The 12678-nt window shown below is 40.2% G+C and overlaps 1 protein-coding gene across 1 annotated transcript in view; it reads right to left on the bottom strand.

Annotated features, from left to right (window-relative positions):
• The window catches only part of mybpc2a (myosin binding protein Ca), a 30593-nt gene that overhangs the window by 3127 nt on the left and 14788 nt on the right, over nt 1-12678 (bottom strand). The window contains 11 exon segments of the mRNA XM_020605442.1: nt 2733-2823; nt 3316-3345; nt 3606-3753; nt 3789-3894; nt 4040-4146; nt 5376-5535; nt 5774-5959; nt 6058-6151; nt 6710-6864; nt 8421-8596; nt 9756-9869. Coding sequence (XP_020461098.1) covers nt 2733-2823; nt 3316-3345; nt 3606-3753; nt 3789-3894; nt 4040-4146; nt 5376-5535; nt 5774-5959; nt 6058-6151; nt 6710-6864; nt 8421-8596; nt 9756-9869 — 1367 coding nt within the window.

The raw sequence follows: 12678 nt of genomic DNA, 5'->3' as shown, positions 1-12678 counted from the left end.
AAGGAGAAAGAGAGCGAGAGAAGAAGCAGAGGTTCAAAGCGGCTTATAGCCGAGCCTGAGATCCTGTATAGCTGAAGAATCTTCTTGCTATAGCAGCCAAGCTCGTCTTGCCCACCTTCCTTTCGATTCACACAACATAATGACCATGGCAGTATGGTGGGGCTTCACTGTTGCTGTACCTGAGAAAGCTCCTAATGGCCACAGTAAGAACCTTCATGGAGGTCCACTGGACATTTATAGATGTTGGAAAGTTGCAATGAGTGTGTCTCTTGATAAAAAGTACTGTTTAGCTTTCCCCTCCATTCTCCCATTCACACCTGTTCAGGTTCAGTATAAGTGCTGTCTTCCCTGCATACACTAACAACAATCAGGTGCTCTATCCCAGATGCTTTGCTATAGTTTGAAAATGTTGAAAGTTACAGATTACTGTTTTAAGTTGAACAAACCTGTTTGACAGTTTTATATTAATGCTTTATACTAATTTAGGCTAACAGTAGGCCTGTCACTTTTTATTCAAAATTTGAGTTACCATTCAAACATGAGAAAATGTATACAATAATCACCCAGTTAAACTCAAAAGCCATGAGCAGGAAGGAAAAGCTCCGAGAGTAGGGAAAAACTCTCCCACACATGTAGAGCTGGTTGACATAACCAACTAGCTTCCCTGCCTGGATAGAAATGCAGGCAAGCTTCTGGAGGTAAAGAGGGGTAGATTGATAAACAGATCTGAAGCAGAGAAGTCCCACAGAGAGGAGAAATCAACACTCACAGCAGTAGAGATTTGGTAAAGATTGACAGATTAGCAGAGCAAAAGAAAAGAGGTTCAAGAAACACAGTGATCGCTGCTCACATTATTAGAAAAACTGTGCTGGCATAAAACTGACAAACTGCCTGTCTGGATTACAGAGCAGAAGAATGCGGAGTGTTTACTGCACCCAGTGCAGTATAATATACTAATGTGGGCCTATTTGTCATTAATTTTACTTTGCACACATTCCTCTGTGAAGTACAGAACAAACAGCGAGCAGCACTATTAATTCTTCCTGTGCTGTTTCCTGCTGAAACAGTATGGTGACAGATCATCTGAAAGGAGGTGGGGGTGGTGATCAGAGAAGCTGCAGCCTCTCATTAGCTCAACCTTCTCAGCAGAGGACATGACAGAGAAGCCCTCAAAATCCAAGACTAATCTCAGTCTACATGCAAATAATCCCAGCGGAGCCCGGCTAAATAATCCACCCAGTACCTTGACCTGGGGAGACGAGCGGTGAGCTGCAGGCATGAGCTGGTGGTCACAGTGGCAGAGCAGGAGCTACGATTGTGTGAGCAAAAGAAATCAGCACTTTGATGATTTGCTATTTCGAGTCACAGATCACAGGAGTATGAAATTAAACATTATCATTAAAAAAATCTTGACATGTCATATACTGGGGCTGAAGCCATCAACCAAACAGGTTATTAACTGTGTGCCTTGTTAAGTATGCGTTGCATTCTCATCTTAATGAGAGAACATGCAACAAGAGTCTGTCCCTTTAAGTAAAGTTGAGGGGTGCCGGGTGTTACCGGTGCCATGACAGGGCTGACCTATATTTTAGATGTGCATGTCGGTGTTGTCGATGCTTTCCAGAGTGGGTTCTCTCTGCAGAGCAATTTAAGAGGATGGTATCCACTTCAGTGGTATGGGCTCCCAATGTCTTGTCCTCCAGGGGAATGCCATCCTTGAACCAGGTCAAGGCTTACCCTGCAGTTAGAGTGATAAAAAGGTTTCAAAATGAAGAAAGAAATATTTCAAGAAAAATCACAAAGAAATCACTTCATAGATGTAATAAGCTATAGCTGTTTTACTGAAAGTTTCGCTTCACATTGGGAAATTGGCCATGATTATCAAATTACAAGTTAATTTCAGAGACCTTTTTTTTCATGAATTTGCCTTGGTTTTAGTTGTTTGCAACAGAAAATTCATTTTTGTGGCATCCTATTCAAGTTTAGCATGGTAGACCACATATTTCACCAGTGTGAAAACAACCATTGGAAGTCTGTCCAGCTCTAGGATGAGATGACAGAACTGTGGGTGCTCTCTTCCCCCAGGAGAACATCATGTAGCCACATCCTCTGGTTCCGAACAGGCTTTTCATCTGCTTTTTCAAAAGCAGTCAGAGCCATGGTTCCCTTTTTCTTGTCTATTTTTATTTATAACAATGACTTTCACTTTGCTACTCATGGTTAGCTTCTTTTCACTACTGCCATACTTTGCAAGTTGCTGTCAAATGCTGTAATGCTCCCTGTGCCCTCGGAGCTCTTGCTCTCTCTGTTAGTTGCAAAGTTTACAGATCTGATTTGCATTTCAGAGGAGGAAAAACTGCTCTGTCGGTGCTGCAATAGGGAATTCTTAAGCAGTTATTTGGTCATTTTCACAAGCAAAGTGCATTTGGACATGTAGCAGAAACCTATGAGAGTCTGTCCACTACTGTACATGTGTTAACTCTTGTCTAGGTTGTTTCATCCTGCTGAGCTTTTACTTCCCCTGCAATGACCCATTTTATGTGGATTGTGGAGTGGCTTTTTTGGCTTCTATCCAAACACTACCGTCTTTTTTCACTTCTCAAATACAGCAAACTTTCGAGTTTTAAATGTTTCAAACAAGCATTTTGTTCAAGGTCAACTGTATACAAATCTAGTCTATATACTCAAAACTAAAATGAAAAAAGTGTGAGCTTGGCAAGAATTGGCCTAACCTGGAAGGGGATGACCAAGTTCACCTTATCGCCTTCGACCTTGATGAGTTTGGTTCTCAGATGGTGAGGCAGGCGGACCTTTGGACGATCTCTGTGGTGGAGACAGGAGAGACAGAAAAAGAAATGCTGCAGTAGGTCAAAATAGTGGATGAGTGGGCAGTGCGGGGGAGTGCAGATATAAAATGTACAGCACATGGTTAGGTTCATGTGTGTGTGGCCTGGTATTACTCAGAGTGCAGGTGCTGTTCTACACCATTTTAAAATCCATAGCCTGCTTTGTCACAATTGCTAAGCTAGTGCGTGCCTGGACAATCGTTAAGGCAAAGGTCTGGCAAATAGTCCATTTGAAAAACAACTTTTGGGTTGTGGTTTGGGGTTTTTGTGTGGTTGATGTATCCTCCTCTGTCTCATTAAAAAGCTAAAAAAAAAGTGTTGTAGCTGAAATATATACATAATTAATTATAGTATAAAAAACAGATCTGTAATGCATTAACAAATTATTTAAAGACCTGGTATTGTGGCCCTTTTGAAACAATTTTATATAAATATTGAGAGTATTTTCAACAAATCTGAAACACTTTACATTCCAGATTCCCCTGTGTCCTCCAGCATGCTGTTTGGAAAGTTATTAACATAAAAGTTACATTATTCATGAGAACCTAATGAACCTAATGAATAATGCAGGTATGCTCTCGTTACTTAAACTTAAGAACACCATGAGATAGAGTTTGGTGATTTGACAGCAGAGGAGGGGCTCCACCATCATCCTGATCCACCTCAAAGCTTTTATTGTTTGTTTTTCTATTATACCAGGTCTTTGATGCTTTATAGATTTAATGCTACCATTAGTTACAATGTAGTATAATGCAATACCAATTTTGCGTACTTCCTTCTTTGCGGTACTCATTGATGTAACTGTTGATGCCACCTGCTCTGATTTTCTTTGAAGGACGCCACTTGAGTGTACAGGTAGTGTCTGTCACACCAGCCACATTGAGATGAATGGGCTCAATGGTGGGGGCTGAGAGGGGCAGGAGCTAATTAATATATTAATACCCAGTATAAATGGGAAGGGAGGTAGGCTAAGCTGCGTCAAAACATCAAAGTTGGGCTTGATCCATCTGGATGAGCCCATCTTCTTCCTCTCCATCACCTGGAGGAAGTAATACCAACACAGTGTGACATCATTAAAAATGGCTCAGTATTCTTTGGGAACACTGCAATGCAATAAACAAAGTGAATTCTAGACTGCTGTTTTCTCCTGGGAGACATCAGATGTGGAAATTAGATGCTATGTGTTCAAGCATACCTTTGACAGGGACTCCGTCGTCAAATGCAGGAGGATCACATGTGATTGCGGCAGAGTCCCTGCCAACTGATGTGCATTTGACATTCTCCGGAGGGTTGGGAACATCTGCAGAGGCAGGGGACAGTTGGAAATGAAAAAACAGGAAGAATGAAGCAGATGGAGAAATGAGAGAGGGCATGGGCATGACAAAATGTAAGGAAGTAGGTTTTACACAGTACAGTATGTAAGAAAACATGGAGCATTGCAGCGTTGTCACTGAATGTGCAGAGCATTTACTGGAAAAACCTTTAAAATGATCCAATTCAAACCATTTTTTTTCCTTTTAACTAAATCAAAAGATTTCGACCTTGTATTTATTTTTCATGACCACATCAGCAGCCAGTAAGATACTGTAACTGTGTACTGTAGGTGGGGTGTTGTGGCTCAGGATGTAGAGTGGCTTGGCCCCTAACTTTAGGGGCAATGGTTTGATGCCCAGCTTCTCCAGTCCATTGGTCAAAATGTCCTTGGGCAAGACACTGTACCTCAAGTTGCTCTCAGTGACATTGTCAGTGTATGAATGAGAGAATGTTGTGTGCACAATTGAGTGAATGGGTAGTAGAGTGAAGTTCTTCGACTGTGCGTCAGTACGTAGAAAGGCGCTATATAAATAGAAGACCACATAGATTATATCAGCAGTGATTTGGCAAATTAAGACAAATTATGTATACTTTAAAATTGAAATTATTTTACATGTATTTTACAATATTCCAGCCACTGGATACTATTCATTTCATGAACATCCCAGTAACTATCCTGTCTGGTATACTACTGCAGAACTGTGGTACGATGGCTATAGTTTTATACTGTTCATAAGGTGCTGTTTTTAAAAACATGCATTTTTTAATTAAATGTGTTTAAATTTTTTGATCGACTTTCTGTCTACTTCTATTTGCACCTAAATTCTTTTATCGTGATTACATAGTTATTCTCCCTTTTAACTGCATTACTGCTCAGCAATAACCTACAGTAACTGTTTTTTGAAGGCTGTGAAATTTTACTTTTTAAAATTGTGAGTCATTAAAAATATTGAAGGTCTAAAAACATTTATATATTCAGTACAGAGAAATGCACTGATATAGTCCTAAAATTCAGATGATATAAGCTTTTAAAAGAAGGTGCAAACAGTGAAAATTTCATATTATTTTGAATCATTTTACATCAATATTTTGTGACCATTACCCAGTCTCAGGTCAAGGCCATATACAGTAACCCTCAGCCAGCTAGGAAAAATGAAATGGGAGCAACCAAAGAATGTGAGGTGAAAAAGGCAAAAGTGAAAATAAGTCACTGACCCACAATACTGACAAAGAGTTCAGCCTGGTCCTCTCCAGCAAGGTTAGTTACAGTGATAGAGTAGCAGCCCTCATCCTCTTTCTCCACCCCCTCAATTACAAAACTGCTCAGGGTCTTCCTCGACTCCACACGGACCCATCCTTCGCCCTCAGCAGCCACCTACCACATGGGGTGGGACAGATTGAGAGAGACAGATGGAACAAATGAAATTTTTGAAGAGAATAGTGTCGTATGATGACGGCACAGCTGCCACGATGACAGGTGATTCAACCTTCACACTCTAGTTCTTGTTTCATTCTCTTTTTGTACTGTTCAGTGACTAACAACTGACACACAGAGGTAGACAGCATCTGACGTGTGTTTGAGTGTGTATGAAGTAAATGGTGAGAATCCTCACTTTGTCTCCTTTCATCCAGCACATGGCGGGGGCCGGCTCGCCTGTGATCTCAATGTCATGGCGAAGTTTGTTTCTCACCACCACAATAACTGTGTTCTTGCTGCCGTCGCCACTGGTGTCCAGGTGGGTTTTGGGAGGATCTTTCATTGTGGGCGTTAGAAAGAATGATGGGAACAAAAACATCATGGAGGTGAAAAGGACAATGTTTGTTGTGAGTGATACCAATGGAATGGTTATATTTGCCATGACACTTCTTGTAATACTTCTTGCTTTGACACTTCTTCTTGAGCTTCTTGAGAAAGAGCATAGCCATCAGGAACAAAGGTATAATGTCCAGCATCTGAAGGCTTCACGTCATCAATTGTCAGCTTGTGGGTCCTGGGGACATGTTACCAGATGTTGCTAAGGAGACAACACTCTTTGTGAATGACAATTATGCAAAAGACAGTTGCCCTGGCAACATACTTCATGAGGCAATATCACAAAGTGAGAAACATACTAAATGGCTTTCACCTTGTATGACTGCTGTTGCCTGGGTAGGCTATATGTCCTGCTATAGCCAGGAGGGATTACTGAGAGAAACCCTAGGGGTGTGTACTGTCTGCTGTATGTATGTGTGTGTGTGTGTGTGTGTGTGTGTGGGGGGGGGGGGGGTCTGAACTATTTGGTGGGGTTGTGTGTGTGTGTGGGGGAGGGGGGGGGGGGGGTTAGTATGTTTAGAGGTTAGAGCTTTACAGACTGCAGTCTATCCAAGAAATGGGTCAAATAACTAAGTAAACCCCTCAGTAATTGTTGCCCAACAGTGCCTGTTGTGATAAGCTATATTATTTTGTGTGTTTTCATGTGTGCAGTTGTGCACAATGGTGAGGATGGACAGCTTGAAGACAACTCCTCTCTGAAATTCAAATACAGATGCACAGCAATCTGATATAATACCGTCCAATGTGCGTCATTTGGATGCAATCACTGGACTGGACGCCATCCTTGAATCATTTCCCCGTCATTTTTTCATCAGACACTTCACACTTGAACATAGCCTGCTCAGCAGCCTTCACTGTCAGGCCAGCCATGCTCTGCAGAACCTGCAGCTCCTTATCTGGAGCAAAAACACCAATGTAGATCAGTGCATAGTGTAGCATACAGATGTTTGTTTATGCAGACAGTTAATCAAGTGTGGTGTTACTACATGCTAGATATGCATTGCAGCATTATTTAATGAAGCCCTGCAAAACTAGAGGACCTGCACTGAACAGCAAATACTAGTACAGTACTGTAATTTAAGAAATCTATGTTTCAAACCCTTATTTTATTTTTTCAGTGTAACATAATAGTTTGGCAGTTTGAGAAGTAGCTCTTTCACTTTCTTGCAGAGAGTTAGATGAGATGATTGATCTCACTCTTTTGTTTGTACAGTAGCTGAAGCCAGCAGCCAGCTCACTTAGCTTAGCACAAAGATGGGCAAATCGGGGGAAACAGCCAGCCTGACTCTTTCCAAAGCTAACATAATCTGGCTACCAGCACCTCTGAAGCTCAACAAATTAGCATGTTATATCTTGTGTGTTTAATCTGTGGTTTTACAGGAGGGCTAGGTGTCAAAGAAAGCCCAGCTCCATGTTTCCTGCATTTCCAGTCTTTATGCGAAGTTAGGCTCCAGTAACACGCTGCTAGCTATAGGTATCAGTCTTTTCATGTAACTCTTTGCAAGAAGGCAAATAGGTGCATTCCTAAAAACACAATTTAAAGATACTTTTAGTATTTAAAACATTATTTTTAATTTAGCAAATTATGAAGGGATTGTTGCAAAATATATACTGGTTAATTTCAGGTCACTTAATATTTGCAAACTTATGGGAAAATATGGGAATAGGAATTTATCTGGTGAGAAACAGTTTCCAGCTAGGCTTGTTTTATGACTCCTGTGGATGCCAGCTACACAACACACACAAATCAGGCATTCCTCTATCCTCTATGCAGGCAGTCTATTTAGCCTTTCAGGTTGCAACACTATGTCCATATTAGCCACCTGGTGCACTCTAACTATGACTGGAACGTCCACTGAGGAGGAAGGACAGGTGTTTTCTCACATTCTAATCAATTTAGCAAACTCGTCTGGCTTGCAAGATTGTAGCAATTGAGACAGCGTGATATCCGAGACTTGACCCAACCATCTATTTTGGAGGTGTAAAGGAAAATTAAAGTAATGGATAGTGTGATGAACTAGTGATACAAGAGATTAATGAATTAATATCAATTATGACATGAGTAATGACTCATTTACTGCTTTCCATGCCTGTCAGAATGGAAAACATCAGCACCTGCAACATGGGTAACGTGTAAATTTCCTTTAAGTTTCTAATGAGCCATGTTTCAAATATTACTAAACTTTGTACATCAGCTGATGGTTTCTAACTTATTGCTTCTGTAGTTGATTCATTTCACAGTATCTGCTGAGGAGGATTGATTTTTATTCTTTATACTCAAGACAATTAATATGTGTTAATATATGCCAAATAGTAAAAGATTTATGTTAAGTGATGCATAATTTTCAAGTCATGTTGTTACTTGATTTTGTAATAAGCCTGCTTAACCTGGATGTTATGTTTTCACTTGTTAGGAGGAAATGTTAAATACTGGTAATGGCTCTAACAGAGGAGAAGTTAAGTTCAACCACCAGTTGTGCCTTTGATGCTCCACCATTGGTAAAGATGTGGTACATTCCATTATCCTCTTTAGTAGCTTCATTTATGATCAAAATGTGCCTCTTCCCATCCTTTTTAAACCTGTACTTTGAACCTGCAGTTTCTCTGTTCAGCTCAACTCCATCTTTTCATCCTAAGGGGGTAATACACACACACACACACACACACACACACACACACACACACACACACACACACACACACACACACACACACACACACACACACATATGCTTTAGTAACACTTCAAAACACAGAGCAGAGAGGAAGAGCTGATTCACATGTCTACAATCTTCTACATAGCTTGAGCCTTAAGGAATCACAATTCTGGTACAATATAAAAACAGTGCAGAAGATGAAAAATTCTTCAAATATACTTTTTGTGCTGTTTTTACAGCAACTGTAAAAATAGTTCAGAGAAATCTAACAAATAAAAAAATGATCCATTATAGTGCAAAAGTACTTTTTCCATAAGAGCAATAATGTTGCTCTTATCATTTTGTTTGAATGTGTGAAAATATGTGAATAGATTTATTAAGTCATCATAACACAGGCTTATTCATTCAACACAGTTTTCTGGTGCATTTAAAAACCTAAAATTAAAAAGTTTATTGTGAGTGTTGTGCACTGTTAATAATGCAGAAAAGTCTCTTCACATTTGTCAGATAAAGGGAACTGTTTGCCCCAGAATACAAGCAGCTGAGGGTGCTGTGGTGGCCTAGGGATTTAAAGTACTGACCAGAAACTGCAACAACCTTGGTTTGAAAAAGCAAAAACAAAAAATGCACAGAGTTGACTAGCTAGTGTAACAACGTTTGCTGATTTTAGTTTTTGCTTTTTCTTGTTTTTTTCAGATACTATTTAAAAGTGTGCACAGCTAAAAACTTGATTCAGTTGTCACTGTGAAATGTCTTTGTTGACAAGATGCCTGTGACACAACTGTACTGTGCAAAATAGAGGCTGAGAGAAAACAACTGGCAATGTCATAGCACTATGGTTAAACTGCTAAATATTTGGCATTAGCTGTGTGAATGTTACTAAAGAAACATTCAAGACTGACATAACATTCTGCAATAATGATGAGTAAGTTACATGAGTTGTGCTAACATTTCCCATGAGATTTCGCTGCTGTTTACATGGCCACCAAAGCTTTGTCTAAAAATCCCAAGTATATTCATTCATTCAGGGATGTTTGGGCCACAAGCAAGGTAAGACCTTGCGGGTTATTAAATGACGAATGCGTTTCCCGATGAATTGATTTTCGAATTCACCACAGGGCAGACTAGCTCACCATTTGACGTTGACACCTTCCTCTAACACTTCCACCTCTAACTCCACCTTCTCGCCCACCACAGTGTGGACATCATCCAGCAGCTTAGTGATAGTGGCTGGAGGCTCTGAAGACAAGTAAAAAGTCTTACGTCAAACTCCAAAACACCAGCAGGGTACTGAGTCAGTTGTACCACAGTATCACCCACTGTACATTGTGCGTTTCTGAATCACCAGAGAAATGCCAACTGGGATCATGATTACCAGATAAAAGAAGTATGGTAGGATAAACAGCGCTGAAAGGTATCGCTGCTGGAGCAGAGTGAGAAATGCTCCTGACAAAACAACCAGTACAGTAACTGCTGGAATCCTGGCACATGCAGAATCTTTATTTCCAGCAAGTTTAGGCTGTATGTATAGTCCAAGTCAAATTGAACCCGAAACTTAGATAATTAAATGAGTAGCCAGTGAGGCTGGATATTCTATATATTGCAGTATAAACCATATCAACAATTTCTGTCCAGTTAATTGGGTTAGGGTTAGACTTAAAACTAAACTAAATAAAAATACTAAGAAAATGAGATATTGCAGTTTCGTCTGGTTTAATAGTGGAACACATCAACATAAATCAAAATCAATCAGAACATCATTGATCAGCTTTATCTGAAAAATGTTCCTTTTAATTCCTCAGTATTGATTTCAACCATACTGTAGTTTTACTTGCAACAAGCCCTTCAGCAAAATTTGCACTTGTCCCTACCCCAAGAGAGTCTTCTGAACTAGCACCCCGGCAGCAGGTGCACCAGATCTCTGGTCGTTTCATTAATAAACATGTGGCTATGGTTACAAAACAGCTACTGTTTGGTTAGTTTTATGCAAAATAAATAAATAAATGGAAGAATAAAGGGGAAAAAACTTGGTCAGATTTAAGGAACTATCACAGTTTGGGTTAAAATAACTAGGAGACACTAAGGATGATTGTAATACCTTTTGTTTCACTAAGCTAAGACCCCACAATCAGTGGTAAATGACTGGAAATTGTACTTGGTGTAGATGTGGCATGTACTGTAGTTTGGAGGAAGGTTTCAGAAGCTGGCACTGCTCCCGGGTATTGTCTGACCCCCTCCACAAATATGAGATAGAGGGGAGAGAATGACCGAAGTAAGGGAGGGAGGATGGGTTAGGAAAAGCCAAAGCCGGTGTCTGTCTTTCTTAGGTGGTTTATAATGATTGGCAGAGGAAGTGGTGTGTGCTTTCAGGCGTGGTCCTGCTTATGATCCTCAGATTAAAATCTCCAAATGAGCATCATTAACTCAGTGGCTGCTTGCGAGTTAATGTCAAGTACAAAGACTTCTGTTGTTACAAGCTACTCCACTACTGGGGTGAGTTGTAACACTAGCTGGGGATGGATGTAACAACATGACAGTTTGCTGAAATAATATCCACTTTATATAATTTATGCACAAACTTTAATGGATAATAAAGAATGACCAGTTGTGAATGAAGTGAGCGAATAACGACATAACATATTGGGAGATCTCACACCAAAACATTGCCCAATAACACCATAGTGGCCAAAAACTACACAGGACATTTAACTTGACATTTCTTACATGAAAATTGAAATATTGTGCTGCACTTTAAATGTTAAAAGTCTTTCTATTTCTAAAAAATGTTCTGCAAGTGTTGTATTAATATTTAACCCATTTTAAATATGTCAAGTGTGTAACCAATAAGGAAAAAATATATAGTTTGGTATTACTTTGAAATGTTTTGAGGATTGCTTGGGAAGATTAAACATATTGCTGTTCTATTTGGTAAAGTGCAACTCTCTAGGTTTTTAGTCCCAAATAGTCTAAGTCCCTTGTCCCTTCTTATTTCAGCTCTACTAAAATTAACCTTCTGTTATGGTTTAGTCCCCCTCACTAGGAGGGTGAGGGAGAATTGAGGTAGGACTCAAGATTGCTGACCCAGGTGCTAGTAAAAAAGGTGGTTTAATAGTGGGAATCACAAAAAGGAACAGAGTCAATGAACACATACAACCAGGGCTGGGCAAAGACGGCTGAGGAGACCAGGACGACAAGGGGAGTAGGCAGGCTAATGGCAAAAACCAGGAGAGTGGGAGGAACAGGGCGGACCAGTGAATAGACAAACTACCCAGGAGGACTGGCGAACGAAAAAGGAAATCCACAGCACAGGAACTGTCAGCGTGGACGTCTGGAGACGTGTAACACAAAAAACATGTAACCAGTGTACAAAATGAGATCCACAGCACAGGAACTGTCAGCGTGGAAAACAAAATGACGTACAATACATACCACAAATCAGGTCTGTTACGGGGTATGCAAGTTAATGCTCCGGCGAAGACAGAGTGTCTGCCAGAGGGATAAATAAGGAGGACAGGTAATCATCAGGATGCACCCCAGCTGTGCACGCTCAATCTTTTTATTTGTAATAAATATGTAAAGCTTTAATTTGCATTCTCAGACATTTGTTTGGACCATTGTAGAAGCAATATTTTACAATTATGTACCAACCCTGTAATGACCTGAAGCTTATTTCTTTTTATAGTTACTGTGAATGTAACACTGTCTGTGATGCACAAGAAGAAAGAGTTTGTCTTTTGCATGTAAAAAATATAACCTGGCTGACAGTTGGGGCATGAAGGTGGTTTCTGTTTCCACCTGCAAACTTTCCCTTTCCCTCAACTTAGAGTGAACAAGCTCCATGCTCTCACCCAGCCTGCTTTATAAAATACCCCGTTTGAGATTAACAGCAGGTTTTAAAACAGTATTGAACGTTACTGAGGTGGCCCATTAGCTAGTAGCAACCTAACCATCAGGTCCATACTCGAACTTTCCAACTGCAGCTTTCCGCGTAGTTACTCTACTTCAAACCTTTCTACAAGCGACAGACCAGTGTGAGATATTACGGTGT

Source organism: Monopterus albus, unplaced genomic scaffold (genome assembly GCF_001952655.1).
Source record: "Monopterus albus unplaced genomic scaffold, M_albus_1.0 scaffold70.1, whole genome shotgun sequence".
Classification (NCBI taxonomy): Eukaryota; Metazoa; Chordata; class Actinopteri; order Synbranchiformes; family Synbranchidae; genus Monopterus; species Monopterus albus.
The sequence above is the reverse complement of the archived record's forward strand: the minus strand, read 5'-3'. Positions and strand labels throughout refer to the sequence as shown.